Source organism: Cibotium barometz, chromosome 15, assembly GCF_041138505.1.
Source record: "Cibotium barometz isolate CiBa-2024 chromosome 15, ASM4113850v1, whole genome shotgun sequence".
Lineage (NCBI taxonomy): Eukaryota > Viridiplantae > Streptophyta > Polypodiopsida > Cyatheales > Cibotiaceae > Cibotium > Cibotium barometz.
In genome coordinates, this window is record NC_141060.1 from 36,652,556 (window position 1) to 36,678,680 (window position 26,125).

Consider the following 26,125-nt stretch of genomic DNA (forward strand, 5'->3'; position numbering starts at 1 on the left):
TGAGGCGCGGGAGAGAGAAGCCAGTGGGGATTGCGTCGAAGGCAATATGTACAGAGGTGGGTGATACCAGAGGGAGTGATGGGGAGGGGGTTTTCTTTGGTGGAGGATGCCGCTCCTGAGGCCAGTGTGACTGTGTTTATATTGTAGAGGGTTGCTGCCTGGTGGAAGGTCGTCGCCTCGACAGTGGGAGACGTGACCAGTTGTGAAGGCTGCACGAGCTCGTGCCAACTTGGCAGCACATGGATATCAATGGTGTCGTTGGGCTGGCGCACTCGAGCCACTAGTATAGTTAACCTTGTCACATAGTGACGGTGTTAGACAAGAGGCTTGGTGATCTGTGTATTCTGTCAGTCGTGAGACGACGACAGAAATCATGAGGCAATAGCAGTCGCTGGTGGCGTAGAGGCATTGGTTGCACTTGCTCAAAGTTGCAGCACCAGAAACCAGCCTTTTTCAGCCCAAGACAAGATGGAGAGGATCGACATTGAAGACCTAATCAAGGTAGCCATCCAACAACACAAGAAAGAGACGGACAATGCAATTAATATGGTCAGCCGGAGCCTTCTTGACAACGTCAAGAAACTTGAAGCGCGGATAGCAGCCCAAGATGCAAAGATCGCAAATCTCAAGAAGGAGATAGCAGAAGCACGTGCTCAACATAAGCTCGAGGAAGGTGAAATTCAGCCCGTCATGATGGAGGAGCTGAACACCATCAAGGCCCAAGTGAGAACACTTCAAGAGGGAGACGAAAAGAAGGCTTGGGAGACCTCCTCGTGGGTGGAGGTGCTGACGAAGACGCAAAAGCAAGTAGATGAAATGGAGAAATGGATAGAAGTGGTCAAGAAAGGTAAGAACAAGGAGGCCGAAAGCACATCTACCTCGAAGATTATCAACCTAACCATTGAGGAGGAACAAAGAAGAAAGACAAGGGAACTTCATGTGCGGATCACGGGTCTTAAGGACAGTGACAATGTAGAGGAGGAAGCCAAAGATTTATACACACACATGGGCATTTCGAGGCCTACACACACGGGGGCTCGGAGAGTGGGCAAGAAAGACAAGAATGGAGAAGAGAGCTCGAAGGAGAGAGCTCTCATTTTACGCTTTCCCACCTTGGAGGCCAAGAAGGATTCCTTGGCCAAGCGCTCCGCCCTTAAGAAAACGGGCATCTTTTTAGGAGATGACCTCACCTTGGCACAGCTAGCACATATGAGGGAGTGCATGCCGGAGATTAGGGCAGCCAGAGAAAAAGGGAAGCTAGCATTTTACAGAGGAGGCAGAGTGGTGATACTAGAGAGACGCACCACTTGACGATGCGAGACCTATGGGACCAGTTTGAGACTTGCAGTATGGAACTGCAACGGAGCATTGAGACTAGATGTGGGGGCCTTTGAGGATAGCTTCAGAGATAGCGACATCATCTTCTACTCGGAGACACATCAGGCCCCAGGCAGCACATTACCGAGAGTGGCGGGATACAGATGGGAGACGACTTGTAGACAGGAGGCCCGTTCAAAGCATAGTGGTCGCGGATCTGGAGGAGTTGCAGTTCTTTTTAGAGAGGAGCTTCAGCCACTCATCCATGTTATGCGCCGTGATGAGAGCGCGAGGTACATGTGGGTCAGAGTGAGGGCAGATGAGGGTAGACCCCTATACATTGCTATATGTTACTTTCCACCCAGCACATCTCATTATGCAGCGCCCAAGGGGCAATCTCCATATATGATTCTAGATGAGGACATATGGGAGTTCTCCAGGGAGGGAGATGTTATCATACTTGGGGACTTTAATGCTCGAACGGCTGAGTACCAAACCTCCTTTGACACTTCGGAGGAGATGTTGAGAGAGATAAATGTGGAGGAGATGTGTTTGACCCGGAGATCACAGGATGAGGTGGAGTGTACTAAGTTTGGGAGATACCTCTTGGAGATGGGGACTGCACATGGGCTGGCCATTTTAAATGGCCTAGAGAGGTATCCACTTGCCAGTGGCTTTACTTGCTTTCCACACAGACATGGGGCCAGCACAGTGGATTATGTTTTAGCCTCGCCAACCTTCATCCCGAGTATCCAGGATTTTGCGATTGGCCCCAGGCCCATCGGAGTTACGGTGGATCATGCACTTCTCTCCTTTACGGTGGATTTCCACTACAGTACCCGCCAGGTTGGGCAGTCCTATCACCCGAGATATACCTTCTGTAGAGAGACTGATGGAGTATACACTCCAGAGATCTACAGCTTGTTGAGTGCAGAGGATCCACATACGACCATGTCCTGGGAGCATGCCCCAGAATAGTTGGTATGATGATGACTGTAGGGAGCTCAGAACCCGGCTACAGAGAGAGGTGGCCACACGTGTTACTACATATAGATAGTCACGCATCATCTTCCGATGCATCATTCGGTGGAAGAAGAGAGCATTCTTAGCTCGGCTGGAGAGAGACATGTATCAGCTGTTTTTGAGTCAGGATTCTGGGGAGGCCTGGAGATTGCTTAGAGAGCACCCCCCGCCTCCGGTCATTACCTCTCCAGATACATGGGGCGAGTAGGCAGCCTCCCTCTACACAGTACCAAAGCAACAACCACTACCGAACCCTCCAGAGCCTTGCCCACCCACTTCTACCTTCTTCACAGCAGAGATGGTGAGGAGGGCCATCCACAGATTGCACACAAGGAGGGCACAGGATCATGAGGGCATTCTAGCCGAGCATTTCATACATGCTAGAGATATGATTGTTGATTGCAGACTTGCTAGCTCTCATGTTTAATACAGCCATGTGTGAGGGGTTTCCTGGGACTTGGAGTACTTCCACGATTGTGCCGGTACTCAAGTCTAGAGATCCGAGCCTGCCGACTAACTACCGCACCATTATGATTGGTCACTCACTGGCCAAGCTATATGCCTCTATTCTTGAGCAGGAGTTGAGCAGATGGGCAGAGAGACAAGGGGTCCGAGCTCAGGGACAAGCCGGTTTCAGGAGGAGATTCTCTACTTTGGATCATATCTTTACCCTCAAGGATATCATTGAGGAGGGCAGAGCACATGGGAGGAGGATCTACTGTGGCTTTGTGGATTTCCGCAAGGCCTTTGACACAGTGCCCAGAGCTAGACTGATGCGCAGGCTACAAGACTTGGGGGTTCCATATGAGCTCATTTGGGTTATTATGGCACTTTATGAGACAGTAGTTGGGCAAGTGCGGACTTCACAGGGTCTCTCCCAGCAAGTACACTCCACTATAGGGGAGAAACACGGCTGCCCGCTCTCTCCCACTCTATTTGGACTATACATTGATGAGATCTCTGATTATATTGGGACACGAGGGGATAGAGGAACCCAGTTGGCTGGCACTTGGATACCTCTGCTCTTATATGCTGATGATATTGTGCTTATAGCAAACTCACCAGAGGGTATGCAGAGGCGGGTATGCAGAGGCACTTGGATACTTTACATGCTTATGCACAGGACAGTGGGCTCTCAGTTAACCTTGGTAAGACCAAGGTTATGGTCTTTAACACTACAACTCAATGGGTCTGGAGATCAGTGCCTGTTTTCACATATGGGCAGGAGACAGTGGAGTATGTTGACTCATACACATATCTTGGAGTGGTGTTCACTGGGCCCACATTTTACATGAGGGGGGCTGCAGAGGCCAGATTGACTAGAGGATATGCAGCACTAGGAGGTCTACAGAGGATGTTCTCACAAGTACAGTTTCAGGAGCCACGCACTAAGCTGTGGCTCTTTGACACGCTGGTCACATCGGCTATGCTCTATGGAGTACAGATCTTCGGGCCTAGCCTAGATCGTCACAGTCGATCAGGACGCACATACGATGGATGGAGATCGATGGAGAGACCACTTGTGTCCATGATCTCCAAGATGATTCCGGCTAAGGCCTCGGTACCCCATGAGATTATCAGAGTCGAGATGGGAGCACCACCGATCGTAGTTGAGGCTCTTGCCAGATTAGTGTCCTTCATTCATAGCACCTGGAAGCTTCCCCGACACCGGTATGCACGACTTGCTTTAGAGTCCTCTCATCAGCTAGCCATGGAGGGAGACACTTCATGTAGGTATGCGCAGATAGCATCCTGGTTTGAGCTCCATGGGCTCAGTTTAGACAGACTTCCACACTTCCAGTACTCTCTGGAGGCACCCTCTCTTACCTTGACACATTCTGAGATTAGTAGAGTCATCAGACAGGACCTCATTCAGTTGGACACTAGGAGGACATGGCTAGAGCCCTCACAGGAGTTGGGGACGAAGATGGCTTTCTATAGAGACCATCTTCTCCGCACCACTGAGGATGGCTTTCTACTTAGACCGAGCTACATGGATACCCATCTGTCTCATGGATTGAGGTACGCCATTGGGCAGATCCGCACCTCTTCACATCAGTTAGAGATAGAGACAAGCAGATTTAGAGGCATACCTCCAAAGGACAGGATTTGTCAGATTTGTTGGATAGAGCCAGAGACGGAGGAGCACTACAGCATATTATGAGATTCGAGGGCGCTACCATTGCCTTTTCAGAGAGGGATTTGGACCACTAGCTAGAGTCATGGACTATTGTGATCAGCAATGCTTGGGTTTTTATCTCCTGGAGATCCGCAAGCTCAGAGAGTCCATTATCAGGAGCAGACGCCTAACTGGCAGGGAGTCCACACAGAGACAAATTACTGACTTCTTTAGAGGGACTACCCGGGAGGAGACACAACCGACAGCCCAGCAGTGGGCACCCCATGGGACTCTAGTTGAGAGAGCTATCCAGTTGGGCAGATCCAAACGCCCGAGGGCTCGCGGATCCTCACATCGGAGACGGTGCCTACACCGGAGGACTCAGAGCATCGTTGCGAGGCATCGGGCTCATCCGACCAGGCATCTCACTATGGCAGATATCCAGGCCATCCGGCAAAGACCCATGCTAGAGCTCCTAGGATGATTACCACTCCAGCCATATACTGTTGTACTCACTGTCACTTTTGTACTCCCCCATATTCATGTATTCATGTATTCATGTATCCATGTACTCATGTACCCCATTTTGACTAGTAGCATTAGCTTCCCACTCTCCCTAGTTAGTGCTTCCGGATGCTCCCTACTGATGTATTGTAGGGCTAGATACTTACAGTTCTTTCTTTTCTTTTCCAGACAGTGTATCAGATGTCTCATGGTTGTAACTTTGGTCTCATAGGTCACTTTGGCCTTTTGAAGATGTTAATATAACATTTCATTTCATTTCATAACATCTCTCTCTCTCTCCCTGTTCGCTGTACGCCGCCGCCGCTGCCACCCTGCTCTCTTCCCCCCTCCCCGCCATTTCGCCTGCCCGCCTGTTTCGCTCGCATCTCTCTCTCCCTGTTCGCTGTACGCCGCCGCCGCCGCCACCCTGCTCGCTTCCCCCCTCCCCGCCATTTCGCCTGTGCCTTTGCCCACCTCTCCCTCCCCGCCATTTCGCCTGTGCCTCTGCCCACCGCTGCCCTGTTCGCTGTACGCCGCCGCCGCCGCCGCCCTGCTCGCTTCCCCCGCCTGCTGACCTGTTCGCTGTACGCCGCACAGGTCTGCTGGCAATGGCCACCCTTGCTCTCCGTTAGGCTGTGTGCCTTGCGCCGCCCTTTCCCACGCACCCTTGCTCAGGCCCCCAAGGCAGCAGCATAACTCTCTCTCTCTCACTTCTTCCATGGCTTCACCCTTGCGCAACCCGACGAAGGCGACCTTTATGGTCACAAACAAGAGGATAACAAATGTGGAAAAGGAAATGAAGGAATGGAAGGCAGAGATGGAGGGATGGTGGAAGGAGAAAGCAAACTTTCTCCAAATGGTATTCAATGAGGGTAAGCGGTGGAAAGAGGAGAAGGAGGACCTCATAGCGGAAGTCAAAGACCTTCACGGGGAAGTCAACACGCTCAAAGGTGTAATCTCAGCTCTTCAGAGGGAGCTTGCAGAGGCCAAGGCAAATGGTGGACTTGAAGAAGGTGAAATTCAGCCATCCATGATAGAAGAGCTCAAGGTTATCAAGGAACAAGTACGGGCAATTAAGGAAGAAGAGAAGCAACAGGAAGCAAAGACTTCCTCATGGGTGGAAGTCATCACCAAGACGCAAAAGAAGATGGATGAAGCGGAGAAGTGGATAGAGGTCGCCAAGAAGGGTAAAGGTAAGGAGATAACAACCCCTACACCTACAATCATTAATATGACTTTGGAAGAGGAACAACGAAGACGTACACGTGCTTTGCATGTGAGGATTACCGGCCTTAAAGACGGGGATAAAGTTGAAGAGGAGGTGAAAGAGCTTATGGTGTTGATGGGGATTGACAGTCCGACACACGCAAAAGCCTGGAGAGTGGGCAAAAAAAGCGGAGGCAACGGGGAAACATCAAAGGAAAGAGCTCTCATACTTCGCTTCCCTTCTATTGAGGCGAAGAAGGAGTTCTTGAAAAGACGACCCACTTTAAAGAATACAGGCATTTTTCTTGGTGATGATCTTACTCTTTCACAGCTTGCACATATGAAGGAAGTCATGCCAGAGATTAGAGCAGCAAGAGAAAAGGGTAAGATAGCATTTTATAGAGAAGGGAGGGTGGTCATCGTGGAGCGACGCTCTACATGACGGTGCGAGACCTATGGGACCAAATTAAAGCTGGCAGCCTGGAACTGCAATGGATCCCTCAGACTTGATGTAGGTGCCTTTGAGGACAGCTTTACAGATAGAGATATAGTCTTCTACTCGGAGACTCACCAGGCCCCTGGTCAGATGATGCCACAGGTGACAGGATACAGATGGGAGACAGCTTGCAGAGTAGGGACGAGATCGGTACACAGTAGTAGAGGATCAGGAGGGGTGGCAGTTCTTTTCAGGGAGGAGCTGCAACCGCTTATACACATAGTTCGGAGAGATGATCAGGCCAGATATATGTGGGTGAGACTGAGGGCCGACACAGGCAGATTCCTGTATATTGCCATATGCTATTTTGCTCCTAGTACATCGACATATGCAGCACCTAGAGGGCAGTCTCCTTTCTCTGTGCTAGATGATGACATATGGGAGTTCTCTAGGGATGGAGACATCATCCTGCTAGGGGACTTTAATGCCCGGACGGGCAACCGCCAGACAGCCTTTTATGATACCTCGGAGGAGATGCTGAGAGAGTTGGACACTCTGGATATGGGATTAGACAGAAGCTCACAGGATGTGGAGTGCACAGAGTATGGGAGATATTTGGTAGATATGGGGACTGCGCATGGGTTGGCCATACTTAATGGCTTGCAGAGGTTTCCGTCAGCAGCTGGATTTACGTGCTTTCCACATAGACATGGTGCTAGCACAGTGGATTATGTTATGGCTATGCCCAGCTTTGTTTCATGCATTGAGGACTTCACAGTTGGATCTCGGCCCATTGGGGTAGTAGTGGATCATGCATTGTTGACATTGACTATCTCTTTTCACTTTACCACAGCTCAGAGGACACGAGGGGCAGATCACACTCGATATACTTTTACCTCAGAGACTGATGCTGTCTACACAGATGGGATTTATAGACGTCTGCACACAGAGGAGCCAGGGAGACCTTTGGAGGAGTTGACCCATATACTGACAGAGACTTTACATGATGCAGCGAGAGAGGCATATCCACATACTCAGCCTGGACAGAGACAGCATTCTAGATATATGCCCCAGAACAGCTGGTATGATGAGGAGACCAGAGCCCGACTGCAGCGGGAGGTTGCTTTGGGAGTCACTACTTACCGACAGTCACGTATTGCCTTCCGACGCCTTGTGCGAAGGAAGAAGCGGGCCTTCCTTGCTCAGCTAGAGCAGGAATTATACCAGCTGTTCTTGAGCCAGGATTCGAGGGAGGCTTGGCGTCTGTTTCATGAGTCCTCCCCTGCTTTGGCCATCACTTCTACAGAGGTCTGGGGTAGTTATGCAGCATCTCTATATACAGTTCCTGGACAGACACCTTTTTCTGACCCGCCAGCACCATGCCCACAGACATGTACTTTCTTTACCGCAGAGATGGTAAGGAAGGCCATTGATAGGATGAAGACTGGGAGAGCATATGATCACGATGGATTGGTTGCTGAGCACTTTATTCATGCGAGAGACATGCTGGCAGAGCTTCTAGCAGTGATGTTCAATCGTGCTATGTGCGAAGGCTTACCCGAGACTTGGAGTAGGTCCACCATCGTGCCTATCTTCAAGTCAGGGGACCCTATGCAGCCAGGGAATTATCGCACTATTATGATTGGTCACACACTAGCACGATTGTATGCATCCATTCTTGAGCAGCAGTTGAGTAGATGGGCAGAGAGAGCTGGCATTCGAGCAGAGGGACAGGCAGGGTTCAGGAGAGGTTTCTCTACTCTTGACCACATCTTGACTCTCCGGGCCATTATTGAGGAGGGCAGGTCGCATGGGCGACGGATTTATTGTAGCTTTGTGGACTTCCGCAAAGCATTTGATACAGTGCCCAGAGCCAGATTGATGAGGCGATTACAGGAGATGGGGGTACCCACAGAGCTCATATGGGGAATTATGGCTTTATACAGATCAGTTGCAGGACAGGTACGCACCCCAGAGGGGGTCTCTACTTTGGTTCACTCCACTATAGGAGTGAAGCAAGGTTGCCCGTTATCTCCTTCACTGTTTGGTATGTATGTGGATGAGGCTTCTGACTACATTGAGAGATTGGGGGACAGAGGAGCCCAGCTAGCAGGTACATGGATCCCACTATTGTTATATGCTGATGATATTGTGTTGATCTCTGACTCTCCTGAGGGTATGCAGCGTCATCTGGATGCTTTACATGAGTTTGCACATGATAGTGGATTGTCTGTCAACCTTGGCAAAACCAAGGTTATGGTGTTTAACACCACGCCACAGTGGGTTAGGCGATCAGCTCCCACATTTACATATGGGCAGGAGATTGTGGAGTATACAGATGCATATACATATCTTGGGGTAGTATTCAGTGGGCCAGTGTTTTCGATGAGGAGAGCAGCAGAGACTAGATTGACTAGAGCACATGCAGCCCTGGGTGGTTTGGAGAGGATGTGTTCGCAGGTTCAGTTTCAGGAACCTCGAACAAAACTCTAGCTTTTTGACACTCTAGTGACATCAGCTATGCTTTATGGAGTGCAGATATGGGGACCTTCAGTGGGCCATCACAGCGCAGGCGGGTGGAGAGGTATGGAGAGGCCTTTGGTATCTATGATTGCTAGGCTTATTAGAGCCAAGGCTGTGGTACCTCATGAGATTATTCGAGCAGAGCTGGCGGCTGCCCCTCTGGTGATTGAGGCTCTTACGAGATCAGTCTCCTACATACATGGCTTGTGGGATCTCCCCCGAGACAGATATGCACGCCTCGCCCTGGAGTCCTCCCGACAGTTAGCTTTACAGGGAGACACGGCTTGTTGGTATGGACAGATGACATCTTGGTTCCAGGCACATGGTTTTAGCATGGACAGATTGCCTCCCTTCCAGTATTCTCTGGAGGCACCCTCTCTCACTCTTACACGGACAGAGATTACCAGACTCATCCGTCAGGATTTAGTTCAGCTGGACATTAGGAGGACATGGATACAGCCGACTGAGGAGCTGGGCACGAAGATGGCTTTCTACAGAGAACATTTTCTTCAGCTCACAGCAGATGGTTTTGTGATCAGACCCAGTTACATGGATGTACACTTGTCTCATGCAGTACGATGTGCTATTGGTCAGATTCGCACATCCTCACACCAGCTTGAGATTGAGATTGGCCGATATAGAGGTATACCAGCTGAGGCCAGGATATGCCGAGTATGCCATGGGGAGCCAGAGACAGAGCTGCATTATATATGCCATTGTACTGCATACTATGAGATACGTGGTCGTTTCCACTGTTTATTCAGAGAGGGTTTTGGACCACTTTCCAGAGTCATGGGGTACCAGGACCAGAGGTGTTTGGGATTGTTCTTGCTTGAGCTGCGGAGACATAGAGATAGCCTGCTTAGGCGCACAGAGAGCCAGACTCAGAGGCACATTACAGACTTCTTTAGTCCGGCCATCACTGCGCCAGATGGACCACAGCAGCAGCAGGACATGGATACCGCCCACACCAGGGGTACACTGATTGATCGTGCGATTGAGCTTGGGTGGTCCAGACGCCCACGACCACGGAGGAGGGCATCCCAGCATAGACGGAGGTTGCAGCGGCAGATTCGGATTATTCTTGCGAGGCATGCGAGACACCCAGTCAGGGTGCTGACCACAGAGGATATTGAGGAGATCCGCCAGTGTCCGATGCGGCACATATTATGAGATGGAGGTACCTCCATAGTGTACCTTCCAGTTCCAGTTTCATTTTCTAGGTGCCAGTAGTATCATCTTTATTTTTCATTTTCTGGGTTTTTTTATCCAGACATTGTATCAGATCCACCATTGTTGGGGTAAAGGCGTTATGCCCACCCTTATAGTGTGTACAAGCCCATAAGTTATAGTACATAGTACACTTAGTACTTTTAATGTACTAAGTGCACTATGTGTACTAGTGCAATATACATGTGTGATAGGGGAGTCACACACTCATGCTTTTCATGAGTTGACTTATCCCCACAACTCTCTCTCTCTCTCTCCCTTGCTTCTCTGTGTATGTCTCCCATGAATGAACTCTAAACCCTAATTGACAGGTTTCTCCCCATCAACTGGTATCAGAGCCTGGTCCCTCGACCTTGGGGACTACTTTTGTCGCGAAGAACTCCAATTCTGTAGCGAAGAAAGCTTGGGGACGACCTCTGTCGCGAAGAACTGCAAGAGCTTGGTCGCCGGTGCTCCCCTCCCTCTTCTCCTCTGCTGGTCGCCCCCCTTTCTGCTGGTCGCCTCACTTTTGCAGCTGGCCGCCTTCCTTTTGCTGGTCGCCCTGCTGTTGCAGCCAAGAAGGCTGCCCAGGCAGCTCAAGGGGGCTGCCCAGGCTGCCCACGCAGCCCACAGGGCTGCCCAGCCAGCCCACGCAGCCAGCCCACGTGGCTGCCCAGCAGGCCCACGGGCTCCCGGAGTGCCTCCCTTTATCAGATCTGCAGACACACAGCCAGCAAATTTCAAGAGGTATTTTGCTTCATTTTCTGGGGCTTTTTCTTGTTTTCCATGCAATTGTGCAGATTACGCAGGTAATGGTGGAAAACAATTGGGACTTTTGTCAATTAAAGCCAATTTGCAGACATTGAAGCCGAAATTTTGGGGCTTTTCATGTATTGGCACCGGACAGTCACAATTGCAGGCATTAAGGTGTTAATTGAAGCATTATTGCATCAATTGAGTCCAATTTTGGGTAATTGACCATCAATCGAAGCTCATTGCAGTGGCAATTTGGGGCTTCTCATGTAATTGGACAATTGGTGATGCATATGTCTTGTGGTAACACTGTCCATGCATATTTGACAATTTTGGGTCAATTTTGACCAAGTTTGACTGTCAAAATTTGGGGCTTTTGATGTAATTGTGCAATTAAGCACTCATACATGCTGTATGATGTGAAAAATCGCACATTTGGGCAAAATTGCAGCAAATCGCAGTGCAAATCAAGGGGCTTTTGTGCCGATTTGGTCGATTTGCATGCAGGCGATCGCATTTGATGCTGTGGTTAATGTGCTGATGCCTTACAAGCACTCAATGTGCCTGTAAATCAAGGGGCTTTCATGTATTTTGATGTATATGTGGCCAGGGGGAAGCATCGTGAACACTCTGGATGCCTTCATGTGCGCCAATGTACCATGCATGATCAGAAATTGATCTCAAATCAAGGGGCTTTTCAAGTTTTCATACTCGTTGAGCTTGGCAAAGCAGCAGGCAAGACATTTATGCCTTGAATCTTCAGAAATCAGCTTGCAGTCAAGGGGCTTTTGCCCAATTTCTGTTCGGGACTGTTGTATGCAGTGTACAGGACTGTAAAAGTCTGATTTTCACTCATTTGGACAGCCAGGAGAGCATTTATTGCTATTGTACCTGCTGGTACAGATTTGGCACAGCTTTGTGCATGTTTTGGCATGGCTGTACACTTTTTTGAGTGATCAAAAGGTTCAAATTCAGCTGCTGAAATTGCCGGTACAGGTTTGGTACATCATTGGAGAGCGCTTAGTACTGCTGTACAGTACTTTGGAAGGGCAAAAGAGGACATTTAAGGTGCTGTCCAAAATCTGCAGCAACCAGATTTTGGTGTTTTCATCACAAAAAGTGGGAGATAAAGCTTGGGAGAACATTTGTAAGCACTTTGTGTGCTTTGGGTGCAGTGTTTGCACATCTTTGGGTGCAGTGTTTGCACATTTGCAGGGAGTCAGGCATTACAGGTTGCATTTTGCTATGGCAACCACAGGTGAGAGCTCTTCATTGCTTCACATCAAGAAGCTTGAAGGCTCGCAGAATTATGACATTTGGCAAACCCAGTGCTACAATGTGTTGCTTCAGAAAAAGCAGCACAAGCCTATCAAAGAAAGGGGTGTGATGCCCGCTTCTCTTACAGCTGAAGAGTGGGAAGATATGGATGAGCTGGCAAGATCTACTATCATGTTGTCTGTGTCAGACTCATTACTTTTCAGCATTCGTGAAGAGAAGACAGCTTGGGGAATGTGGCAGAGATTGCAGGACTTGTATGCCCAACAAAGTGCCTCAAGCAAAGTGTATTGGTTGAAGAAACTCATAGGTCTTCAGATGAAGGAAGGGGCTTCTATGACAGCCCATCTCAATGAGTTTAATGGTATTGTCAGCCAGGTTATCAATCAAAAGTTGGCAATGGACGATGAGTTCAAAGCCACTTTTTTGTTATGCACTTTGCCAGAGAGTTGGGACACATTCAGGACAGCCACTAGCAATTCGCATGCTATGCTGTCATATGCAGATGTTGAGGGTGCTCTTCTTCAAGAAGAGATGAACAGGAAAAACAACTCTGTGGGAAAGTCCAATGCAATGAATGCACGTGGGAGATCCCAGCAAAGGGGAAAAAGCCAAGAAAGGGGAAGGAGCAAGTCTCGCTCCAAAAAGGATTTGGAATGCCATTATTGTGGCAAGAAGGGACACATTAAAAAGCAATGCTACAAATGGAAAAATGATCAAAAAGAAAAGGGAAAAGGCAAAGACAAAGAGAAGGATGAAGCCAAAGATGTAAAGCCAAAGGGCAAAAGTGGAGTCAAGATTGAAGAAATCAATGTGTCACATGCAGGTGGCAGTGAGGATGAGGTCCTATTTACTTCTTCACTTGATGCCCATTCACTTCTTACAGGTGGTCATGGTATGCACTCATGGATCATTGATTCAGGTGCCTCCTTTCATGTCACAGGTTGCAGAGACTTGTTTGTCAGGTATACTGCTGGCAATGAAGGAGTGGTTTATTTGGGTGATAACCATGCATGCAAAATTCTTGGCAGAGGTGATGTGAGGCTTGTATTTTCAGATGGCTCACAGCTTATGCTCCATGATGTCAGGCATGTGCCTGAGATCAAGAAGAATCTGCTTTCTACTGGACAGCTTGATGATGCTGATTATGTTACCACATTTGGTAGTGGAAAGTGGAAGATTAGTAAGGGCTCACTGGTTGTTGCCAGAGGCTCTAAGGTGGACACTCTTTATTTCATGCATGCAGGTGTTTGTCACCATGCTAATGTAAATGCAACCGAGCTGCCGGAAATTTCTATGTGGCATAGCCGGTTGGGACACATGAGTGTCAAGGGAATGGAGCAATTGTCTCGTTTGGGTTACTTGCCTTCTCTAAAGTTTTCAAGTTTTCAGTTTTGTGAGCATTGTATATATGGTAGGCAACTACAGTGCCCCCACAAGAAAGCTCTTGGACAGAAAGATGCTCAGTTAGAGCTTGTGCATACAGATGTATGTGAGATGCCTCAGCTTTCTTTGGGAGGGGCAAAATACTTTGTGTCTTTCATTGATGATGCCACACGCAAGGTGTGGGTTTATCCTCTTCGTTTGAAGAGTGATACATTCTCAGTGTTTCAGAAGTTTGTTGCTCATGTTGAGAATCAAACTGGCAAAACACTGAAGGCTTTGCGTTCCGACAATGGTGGAGAGTACATGTCCAAACAGTTTCAGGACTTTTGTGATGCTAAAGGCATCAAGAGGGAGCTCTCTACTCCTTATGATCCTCCACAAAACGGGACAGCAGAGAGGATGAACAGGACCATACAGGAGAAGGTCCGTTCTATGTTGTCACATGCTGCATTACCTCATGGTTTTTGGGCTGAAGCTGTTATGACAGCCGTTCACCTTATAAATAGGTCACCTAACACGAGGCTTGGTGGGAAAGTGCCAGAAGAAGTATGGACAGGGAAGCCTCCGTCATACAAGCACTTGAGAGTGTTTGGTTGCGTTGCGTACGTGCACATACGCAGGGAAATGCGCACCAAACTTGATCCTAAGTCTCATAAATGCATATTCCTAGGATATGGTGACAAAGGTGAAATGGGGTATAGACTTTGGGATCCCATAAATAGAAAGATCATACGCAGCAATGATGTCATTTTTGATGAAACATGCATGTATAAGGAGCCTGCAAGGCAACAGGAGCCTGGCAGAGTCATCTTTGATGATGATGGACATCATGGACAACAACAAAGGGCTGTAAATCAGCCATTACAGCAGGAAAACCAGCCCTTAAATGGTGCTGAAAATGGTCCAAATGGACAGCCAGAGATGGCAGAAGATATCCCTATGGATATACCACAGTTGGAGGAGATACCGGGCATGATTTTTCAGCCTTATGGCATGGAACAGGAGCCACCAATGGGTGATATGCAGGCTGGACAGCAACCTGCAAATGATGGTCATTGGGTACGGAGGTCCACTAGACCCTCCAGAGTCCCTGACAGGTTTATTCCAGGGGTTGACTATTTGATGCTTACTGACTGTGGGGAGCCCTCATGTTACAAAGAGGCTTTACAGAGGGCAGACAAAGCTCTATGGGAGCGTGCCATGAAGTCAGAGATGGATTCTCTGCATAAAAATGGAACATGGAAATTGGTGTCTTTGCCTGCAGGCAAGAAGGTTTTGCCATGCAAGTGGGTATACAGGCTCAAAGTTGCATCAGATGCTAAGCCAAGATACAAAGCCAGGTTAGTGGCTAAGGGCTTTAAGCAGGAATATGGTGTGGACTTTGAGGAGATCTTCTCTCCAGTGGTCAAAATGACCACACTTAGAGCTGTGTTGGCTTTGGTTGCGCATGATGATCTGGACTTGATTCAGATGGATGTGAAGACTGCTTTTCTTCACGGTGATCTCCATGAGGAGATATATATGCAGCAGCCAGAGGGTTATGCAGTGAGTGGAAAGGAGAAGCTTGTATGCAAGCTGAAAAAGAGTCTTTATGGGCTCAAACAGGCACCAAGAGAATGGTATCATAAATTTGATACATTCATGAAATCACAGAAATTCAGGAGAAGTGACATAGATCACTGCTTGTACACCAAGAAAGCTTTGGATGGCAGTCTCTTGATTCTCATTTTGTATGTTGATGATATGTTGATTGCCGGGAAATCTCGTAAAGAGATAGATGCCTTGAAGAAGAGGCTGCATGAAACCTTTGATATGAAGGATTTGGGTGATGCTAATCACATCTTGGGTATGCGGATACTTCGGGACAGAAATCAGCATGTGTTGTATTTGTCTCAGAAGGAATACATTGGCAAAGTCTTGCAGAGGTTCAATATGGACGGGGGGAAGAAAGCTAGTACTCCTTTGCCTCCATATGTGAAACTCAGTGCTATGGACAGCCCACAGTCAGATAGAGACAGGGCTGATATGGCCAAGATTCCGTATGCTTCAGCTTGTGGCAGTCTCATGTATGCCATGGTTGCTACTAGGCCGGACATTGCATTTGCAGTGGGAGTGGTTTCTAGATACATGGCCAACCCTGGCAAGAAGCATTGGGAAGCAGTGAAAGGTGTCATGAGATACCTGAAGGGCACACAGGATATGTGCATTTGCTTTGGCAAACAGGATGCATTAGTGCATGGTTACACGGATTCGGATTATGCCGGTCATCCAGATAACCGGAAGTCTACTACCGGTTATGTATTTACATTCACAGGAGGTGCTGTGTCATGGATATCCAGGATGCAGAAGTGCACTGCCTTATCTACTACAGAGGCCGAGTATATTGCAGCCACAGAGGCTTGCAAGGAGGCATTATGGCTATCTCGGTTAGTGGTTGATTTGGGCTATACAGGGGATATTCCATTGTTGCATTGTGACAGTCAGAGTGCCATTCAGTTGGCAAAGAACCCTGTTTTTCATGCAAAGACGAAGCATGTGGATGTGAAGTATCACTTCATCAGAGAGGTGATAGAGAACAAGCAAATTCAGCTTGTTAAGATTCATACGGATGACAACCCGGCTGATCTGTTGACGAAGAGTTTGCCTCCGGAGCGGTTTGCTCATTGCAGACACTTGATGGGCATTGGATGAGGCCATTTTCAGCCTTGATATGGCCTTGTATATTATCATGTACATGCTGATTTTTTCTTTTCCTTTACTTAAGGGCACTTTGCCTTTAAGTGGGAGGTTGTTGGGGTAAAGGCGTTATGCCCACCCTTATAGTGTGTACAAGCCCATAAGTTATAGTACATAGTACACTTAGTACTTTTAATGTACTAAGTGCACTATGTGTACTAGTGCAATATACATGTGTGATAGGGGAGTCACACACTCATGCTTTTCATGAGTTGACTTATCCCCACAACTCTCTCTCTCTCTCTCCCTTGCTTCTCTGTGTATGTCTCCCATGAATGAACTCTAAACCCTAATTGACAGGTTTCTCCCCATCAACCATGATGTAACTTTTGGTCTCATAGGTCATTATGGCCTTTTGAAGACGTTAATATAACATTTCATTTCATTTCATTTCTCTCATGTATGCAACACGTCCATGTCCTGTCATGAAAATAAAAACTGAAATGAAAAGCTAATCCTAGTCATATGCAACTCACTATGCAGTCACTGTCTAGCATGCTATAGATCTACAATCATGATAGGCAGTATACTACTTATTCCACCCAGTGGAGATGGTGGGGTGTAGTACATCATACATGGGGCATGGGGCGACGAGGACTCTCACAATTGTTGTGCCCTGGTGTAGCCTCTGGACTCTCTCCTCAGCTATGATGTATGCAGCACCAATATGGGCCCCTAACCTCTCCACATATGATTGGCGTCAAATGGAGAGACCGCAGATCCTCATGATCTCTAGGATGATTCGCAGCACACCATGACTACCACATGAGATCCTCAGAGCAGAGCTTGCAGTGCCCCCCATGATGGTAGAGGCTTTATTTCAGACCATAGCCTACATCAGATTTTCAGACCATAGCATGCATCAAACGCATCAAAGGGATGGGTCAAGAAAGACTACCCCGCTTGGCCAAGGAGTCCTCAAAGAGTATTTCCACAAAGGGCCATCACCCATCATGGTATGCTGCAGTAGATGAGTGGTTCTCAGCACATGGATAGATTACCACCCTTCCAGTATGATGATGACTCCCCATACTTTACACTCTCCCGAGAGGAGAGGAATAGAGTTCTAAGACAGGATTTGATCCAACTGCACACCAGGGAGACTTGGTCAGGTCCCCTTCCCACCAAGATGCAGTACTACAGAGATCATTTCCTTAGATTCACAGAGGATGGATTTGTCAGACGCCCAGGCTATATGGATGTACACACGTCTCACGCTATGAGGGTGACTTGGTCAAATCAGTGTTTCCTCTCACTCTGGAGATTGAGGCAGTGAGAGCAGCACCGACCCCTAGAGAGGACAAGGTATGCAGATTATGCCAAAAAGAGGCAGAGACAGAGGAGCGTTACATATGCAGATACCACATATATTATGAGATCAGAGGGAGATACCACTGCTTGTTCAGAGAGGGTTTTCGCCCACTTAGCCGGGTGATGGAGAATCCTGATCAGAATGCTTAGACCTTTTCCTCCTTGAGCTACACTGACATATAGAGAGGCTTCTACAAGTGCAAAGCCAGATATAGATCACCAGCTTCTTCAGGCCTATCAGCAAGCCACATCCCCTTCCCTTTGTATCATCTACCTCTCCCGACAAGGGCTCACACTACAAAGTGCCTCCGAGATCAGAGCTGCTAGGAGACTACGAATACCCGGACGTAGACCACCACTACTCCATCAGTCCCAGTCTGCCCAGATCCAGGCACGATACCGCAGAGCTATAGACGAGAGTCCAGAGGCTACACTAGGGCACAACAGATGTGAGAGTCCTCCTCGCCCCATGCCCAATGTATGATGTACTACACCCATCATCTCCACTGGGTGGAATTAGTAGTATACCACCTATCATGATTGTACCTCTATAGCATGCTAGACAGTGAATTCATAGTGACCTCCATAGGACTAGGATTAGCTTTTCATTTCAGTTTTTCTTTCCATGATACTCAAGACAAGGACTTGTTGTATACATATTTGTCTCATAGACCAATATGGCCTTCCGTAGACGATAATATATCATTTCATTCTTTCCCCCATAGGCCAATCTGGCCTTCCGTAGACATTAATATATCATTTCATTCTTTCCCCCCTCAGGCCAATCTGGCCTCGTAGACGTTAATATATCGTTTCATTCTTTCCACTAGACATAGCTGAGGGAGACCTCTCGGCCATACTCATCAACCCCATGCTTGACATTTTGGAGAGTGGTATACCATCTACTCGGAGCTGATGTTGCTCCCATGTTTTTATGTTCTTAGTATTCCATGACGAGTTTCCATGGACAGTTTTTTATCACTCCAGTGAGATAGCTATATTTATGTTTTCATTCTGTTTTATTTTCCATTCCATGATGAGATATGCCATGGACATTATTGTACCACTTTGGTCTCATAGACCCATTGGGTCTTTAGTAGACGCTTAATATCTCATCATACAGTTTCGGGATGTGGAGGCACGCACCATCTTCATGAGGAAGAGGTCATACTACGAGGCTTGGAGGGAGCTCCTATTTTCTTGGATGATGATCTCACGAGGATGCAGCTAGAGCATAGGAGAGCCTGCATGCCACGAGTCTTACACGCGAGGAGAGAAGGCAAGAAGGCCTTCTATCGAGATGGTCGGGTCATCATTGATGGTTGGCCGGCCCATGGATTAGCGGTTTGGGGCCTATGGGACCCAGACCACGCCACTCACAGAGCTACACATGGCAGTATGGAACTGTAATGGTTCACAATGGGTGCAGCCTAGACGACTGGAGCATGTTATGGTGAGGAGAGACATCATACTTCTGACAGAGACACATCAGAGCCCAGAGAGAGGGCTACCTCGAGTAGAGGGATTCCAGTGGGAGTCAGCATACAGGAGGACCACACGCCAGGGTACCTCGAGAGGGTCAGGGGGAGTAGCAGTTCTATTCAGATGCGAGCTACAGGGGAGACAGAGAGTGGTAGCATAGGATCCAGAGGCCAGATACATGTGGATCAGCTTACAGCTCTCACAGAACAGGGTTATATACATAGCCCTATGTTACTTTCCTCCATCGGGATCCTCATATGTCATTACAGAGGACATGCCACAGGAGGAGGAGACAGGAGCCTCGCCATACACTTGTCTATCAGAGGAGATTATGCATTATTCTACACTACGGGAGGTATTTCTTACGGGTGACTTCAATGCCCACACACAGAGCAGACAGTGTGAGGTCTATGACTATGATGACATGGAGATCCTCCACCCTGTGGATCCAGAGGAGATAGGGGCTAGTCGGGCATCAGAGGACACTGGACCAGACAGAGGACATTATGGGGACCACTTACTAGAGTTGGGAGCCTTGGATCTCTTGAAAGATAGGGCATCTGGAAAGGCGCAAATACATCTCTTGAAAGATAGGACATCCGGAAAGGGGCGAATACATCTTACAAAACGTAATCAAGCCGGCCTTGGATCTTATTATAGACAGGAAATCTGAAAAGTTAGTGCTTTTCTCTCTCTACCTCCCTGGTCTCCAAAAGCTCACATAGGCCATGGTCAGTTTGTGATTTTAGGTTTCATGTAGTCTTGTCTCTCCTTTCAAGCAATGTGAGCAACCCAACAACTGTGGAAGCTTTGCTTATAAAATTCTCTGCTGCAACCCAATTGATTCAATGGCTTTTTTCCCTCTAATTATACCATATTATTGACAATGTGCTAGCAGCTGTAATCAACACGCAATTTATCAGATGGGGAAAATAGAGAAGCATAATATTTCACTACATCCAAAATAATCATAATGTAGGGGTTGTCTGTGTCATACCAATGTTGTGAAAAGTCGATCACCAATTATATACTTTTCAAAGGGAATAAAACGAGCCTTGTATGTGACCTGCTTGATTCCTTCCCAGTGGTTCACACGTACATATAACATCAGAAAAGGTCACAGTTAAAAATGTCATCAAGGAACCATAAAAAGTTTGTTTAGAGATGTAAGAAAATGCACCCTTTGTGGCTTTCTTTGATTGTATTTTCACTAGTACAGGAGCCCAGATGGCTCAAAGGAACTTTAGAATGATATACTCTCTCTCTCTCTCTCTCTCTCTCTCTCTCTCTCTCTCTCTCTTTGGATAGTGATGTGTATGATGCTTACCTTTGTTGCTGGAGTTTTCCTCCCAGATGTTATCCATTAGGAGCTCCTAGTACCGTACTTTTCCTCATAGTTGTTTCAGTTTCAGTTAGTTGTTTAGTTGTTTTTAGCTTTTCTTACAGAGACATTGTATCAGATCCAACAATTGTTGTAACCTTTTTGGTCTCATAGGTCATTTTGGCCTTCTAAAGACGTTAATATATCATTTCATTTCTCTCTCTCTCTCTCTCTCTCTCTCTCTCTCTCTCTCTCTCTCATGCTGGCAGCGCTGCTGTGCTGACCTGCTCGCGCTGTACACAGGCGCACTTCCACTCACTACGTGTTCCGCCCTGCGCCCCTGCTTTCGTGCTGTACACAGGCGCACTTCGACTGCCCCCTTTTTCCACCTGCCCTTGATCAGGCCCCCAAGGCACCAACTAGGGGAAATAACACAATGAACCTACAGGAGCTGGAGGCATACATCAAGACAGTGGAGGACAACACCAAGAAATTACTGGACGAACAAAAGAAGGTGCTGGACAGGGTCCTAAACCAACATGAAAAACAGTTGGAAGGCCTCTGCAAGAAGATACAAGGAAAGAACAACAGGATTGAAGAACTGACAGCCCAAGTGAACCACCAGGAAGAGGTGATTCAGATGTTAAAAGAGACCCAGCTGCAACAAACAGGAAGGCCAGAAGCTGCCCCAATGATAGGGGAACTCCGGGCAGAAATGGAAGCCCTAAAGGCTACGGTCAAGGACGACACAGTGGAGGTAGGGGAACTGAATATTCAGGAGGGTTTAAGGACTGACTTGGAGCAGTTGAAAGCTGTGAGTGATGAGCTGCGGGAAGAACTGCAGACCACGAAGAAAGATTGGGTGGAGGTGGTGAAGAAGCACAAACCCCCGCAGAGCATCATACATGAGAATCTCCAAGAGGAGAAACGCAAGAAGGATAGGGCCCTCCATGTGCGGATACGGGGGCTTCCCCAAAGGAGGATGCCATGACACTTTGCCAAATGCTAGGAGTGGACGGGATCGCCCCCCCCCCCCCCCCCCCCCCCCCTCTTTGCAGACACATGGAGGGCACGAAAGGATATGACACGAGAGCGACCCCTCATCATTAGATTCCCTGATGCCACCAGCAGACAGGCCTTCTTAGACGGGTGGGGCTGCCCTCAAGGGCACACAGGTGTACATGGGAGACGATCTCACTCCAGCACAGGTGGCACACCGGCGTGAGGCGATGGTGACTGTTCATGAGGTCCGCAGAGCAGGCAAGTGGGCTATCTACAGGGATGGTAGAGTCATTATCACTGAGCGCCGTCCCAAATAGGGACACGGGGTCTATGAGACCAAACACCTAGGGTTGGCAGTATGGAACTACAATAGCATGCTGTGGTCGAATCCAAGAGGCTTCAGCGAGATTCTCACAGGCAGGGATGTCATTTTTTTTACGGAGACTCATCAGAGACCTGAGAGGGGCTTACCATACATAGCCGGGTATGAGTGGGAGTCAGCTTTTCGAGGCGAGACCCGCACATCGGGAGGAGTACGTGGCTCTGGGGGGGTAGCTGTCCTTTTTAGATCCCATCTCCAATAGATTCTCAGCATCGTCCGGAAGGACGGTGCGGCTATAGCTTAGCAGGGACAGAGTCATCCACATTGCTGTGTGTTATTTTGCACCACGCAACTCCCCTTACGCCGCACAGCATGGCCAGTCACCGTATTTACCATTATATGAGGATATCATGGAGTTCTCACAGTTGGGGGAAGTCCTCCTACTAGGGGATTTCAACGCCAGGACGGAAAGTCAGCAGGTCCCACTACTCGATCTAGACGACCCTATCAAACTACAGGAGCTGGACATCAATGACACAGGTCTGCAGCGATCATCACAGGACCGTGAGGAGGTCACAGTGTCCGGGAGATATTTCTTAGAGCTGGGAGCTGCACATGGTCTCGTTATCTATAACGGGATGTCCCGATGGCCCTCCTCCGGCACCCTCACCTCCTTCCCTCGCTCAGGAGGTCCATTCCGCCACCCCCTTTTGAAGTTGACCATGCCTACCTCTCTTTCACTCTTACCTGCACACCACCCGTCCCTCCACCACCACCCCCCATCTCACATTACACTCAGATCCTCTTTGATCACAAGCTTGACCTTGTTTACTCCAACCACATCTACCGCCAACTCCAGGATGTGGAACCTATTGTCCCCCTATCCACCCTCACAACACAACTCACCACCATACTCCACACATCCGCCACAACTTCTTTCTATGCACGCGGCGGTCTACCGCCAAGCCACCTTGCGGTTCCATGCCCCAGAACTGTTGGTATGATGACGAATGTCGGGCCACACGCTCCCGTCTTAAGCATGAGGTACAGATTGGGCAAATCACGAAGCGCCAAGCGCAACGGATTTCTCAACGGCTCACCCGACGCAAGAAATGGGAGTTCTATGCTCGGAAAGAGGATGAGTTATACCGACTTTTCTTAGGGCCGCACTGCGAAGAGGCATGGACGAAACTCCAAGAACATCGCCCTCCCACACCTATCACCTACCCAGACACATGGCACTCCTATGCACGCTCCCTCTATCATATCCCCCATCAGCCACCCCTACCCCCACCACCAGACCCCCGCCCCACCACCTCCACCTTCTTCACAAAGGGCATGGTCCTCAAGGCCATTCGTAGACTACGCAATGGGCGAGCCCACGATCATGAGGGACTCACTGCCGAGTACATCTCGCATGCCCATGATACCCTAGCGCCCCTACTAGCCTACATGTTCAATAGAGCCCTTCGTGAAGGATTTCCACCCTCTTGGTCCACCAACACCATCACCCCCATCCTCAAAGCTGGAGATCCACTTGATCCTAATAACTGCAGGATGATCATGATTGGCCACACATTGGCCAAGCTCTATGGATCAGTGCTAGAGGCGGAGCTCAGTTCATTTGCAAAGAGCCTGGGATGCAGAGCCTCAGGACAGGCTGGCTTTCGGAGGAGCTACTCTACCCTTGACCCCACATCCTCACCCTCCGTGCCATCATCAAGGAGGGTAGAGCACGACACCAAAGGATTTACTGCTGCTTTGTGGATTTCCGCAAAGCTTTTGACACTGTACCCCGAGCCCGCCTCTTACACCGTCAACAGGAGATCGGAGTCCCATCTGACATTGTTTGGAGCATCATCACCCTCTATGAGTCCATCACCGGACGAGTGAGAGCCCCAGGAGGTACATCACGGGAGATTTCCAGCACCATTGGGGTGAAACAAGGCTGCCCTCTATCACCCACTCTTTTCGGCCTCTACATTGACAAGATCTCGAGCTTCATTGATGGATTAGGCGGGGCTGGTCCCACACTGGCAGGCATATTGATCCCCATACTACTTTATGCAGATGACATCATCCTCCTCTCAGACTCAGCCGAAGGGCTTCAGAGACAGTTGGATGCCTTACATGACTTTTGCACTCAGCCGATATCATTACTTTTATACAAGCTGTACATGGGCTGTACTTAATTTTCAGCAAATACCACATCTCTACTGACAAAAATCCTGCGTGTTGTTGGATTATAAAGACAGTATCCTTTGTTCTCATTGCTGTAGCCCACAAAAATGCATTTCATTGCTTTATCATCTAGCTTTGTTGGGAGTTGTTCTGGCACATGTGCATATGCCAAACACCCAAATGTACGCATATAATCCACTGTTGGCTTTCGGCTATACCAAGCCTCAAATGGTGTTATGGTTTTCAAAGCTTTTGTTGGACACCTGTTCAACACGTGAGTTGCACACATTATAGCTTCCATCCAAAAATTGTGAGGCAACTTTTGTGCTTTCACCATGCCGCTTGCCATCTCCATGAGAGATCTATTTTTTCTCTCAACTACACCATCCTGCTGCGGTGTATAAGGCACAATACATTGGTGTTTGATGCCCTTTTGACGCATATAATCCTTGAATGCATTTGACATGTATTCTTTACCTCTATCTGAGCGGACTCGTTTGGACTTTACATCCACACATATTTTCAGCCATTGCTACAAAGTGTCCAAAGCATGTAAACACCTCTGCTTTTGCTTTCAAGGGGTAAACCCAAGCAAACCTAGAGTAGTCATCAATGAATGTGACGAAATAAAGATGCCCCCCTATGGATGATGTCCGCATTGGACCACATACATCACTATGTATGAGCTGTAATTTACTTTCAGCTCTAACAGCTCCATCCTTGGGGAATGGTTTTCGTTGCATCTTTCCCAAAATACACCCCTAGCATACATGTCTTGTTGGAGACTCAAGAGGTGGCATATTATCAACCATATGATGCTTCTGCAATAGCATCAAACTCCGAAAATTTACATGCCCAAAACGAGCATGCCATAGCTCTGCATCATGCATAGCAAGAGTGTGGGCAAGTATTTGCATCATAAGTACGCTTGTCATAGCTGTCCAGCTTATACAAGCCTTTGTATCGTGTTCGAGGAGTATTTCATAACCCTTTGATGGGTCTTTTATGAAGGCCTTCGGGTGTTAGGGTTAGGGTTTGGAGGTGCTGCAAATACAAGCGTGGGAAGCAGAGAGAGAGAGAGAACACAACTCTTTGTGTATTCAGATGATAAAATGTGAAGTACAATAGCCACATAATAAGTGACCTAAAAAGATGTGTTCACATGTCCGGTCATAAAATGTGCCGGGTGGACCAAAACACTTATAAACTGCTTATAAGTGAAACTAAGCTAAACTGGGGAAAAAAACCTCCACTAACTGAAGTAAAAAGTGCCCCAGTAATCTACTGATGATCACTAGCACTCCTCTGGGTGCATACACAGCATAAAACCCAACAAACCCCCCTGGAGTGATATGTGATCACTGTACATCATCCACCAAAAGGAAACAAATTCAAAGCAATGCGGAATGCTTCGAATTTCGGACGTGGTAATGCCTTGGTGAAGATGTCTGCCACATTCTGATCTGTAGGACAGTAGATCAGACTGATATCACCGGCCTGGAGTCTCTCCCGAACAAAATGATAGTGAATCTCAATGTGTTTCGTGCGAGCATGAAACACAGGATTCCTGGCCACAGCAATGGCACTCTGACTATCAGTATAGATAGGTGTAGGCTCCTCCACTGAAATATCCATATCAGTCATGAGACGACGCAGCCAAACACACTCAACAGTAGCAGTGTAGGCTGCTCTGTACTCTGCCTCACAAGACGAAGTGGCCACTGTGGTCTGTTTCTTGCTTAGCCAAGAAATGCATGAAGAGCCAAGAAAGAAACAATTTCCACTAGTGGAATGTCTGGTATCAAAATCACCAGCCCAATCTGAATCACTGTAAGCGTATAACTGCATGTCACCCCCCTCAGGATAAAGCAATCCAAGAGACAAGGTACCCTGCAAATATCGGAATACACGCTTCACAGCTTGCCAATGTGACAACCGCGGACTGTGCATGAATCTGCTCAACTGAGAAACTGCATACTGAATATCTGGCCGTGTAGTACACAAGTAAATAAGGCACCC

At 48.1% G+C, this 26,125-nt stretch overlaps 3 protein-coding genes across 7 annotated transcripts in view; 2 read left to right on the forward strand and 1 right to left on the reverse strand.

Moving 5' to 3' along the window:
- LOC147631248 (uncharacterized) overlaps nucleotides 1-26,125 on the reverse strand; it is a 136,118-nt gene that overhangs the window by 62,611 nt on the left and 47,382 nt on the right. For 3 of the 5 annotated variants that reach the window (XM_086809596.1, XM_086809598.1, XM_086809595.1), the window contains exon 5: nucleotides 20,278-20,346. The exons of the other annotated variants lie outside the window; for them this stretch is intronic. In XM_086809596.1, coding sequence (XP_086665722.1) covers nucleotides 20,278-20,346 — 69 coding nt within the window. The remainder of the gene's footprint in view (nucleotides 1-20,277; nucleotides 20,347-26,125) is intronic. 5 annotated transcript variants of the gene reach the window in all.
- LOC147631252 (uncharacterized) lies at nucleotides 5,633-6,750 on the forward strand. The gene has a single exon (XM_086809067.1). The coding sequence runs from the start codon at nucleotides 5,682-5,684 to the stop codon at nucleotides 6,609-6,611; it is 930 nt and encodes a 309-aa protein (XP_086665193.1). The 5' UTR covers nucleotides 5,633-5,681; the 3' UTR covers nucleotides 6,612-6,750.
- Nucleotides 6,619-11,271, forward strand: LOC147631253 (uncharacterized). Its single transcript, XM_086809914.1, has 2 exons — nucleotides 6,619-7,758; nucleotides 11,138-11,271. Exons 1-2 carry the CDS (start codon nucleotides 6,756-6,758, stop codon nucleotides 11,269-11,271), a joined length of 1,137 nt encoding a protein of 378 aa, XP_086666040.1. The 5' UTR covers nucleotides 6,619-6,755.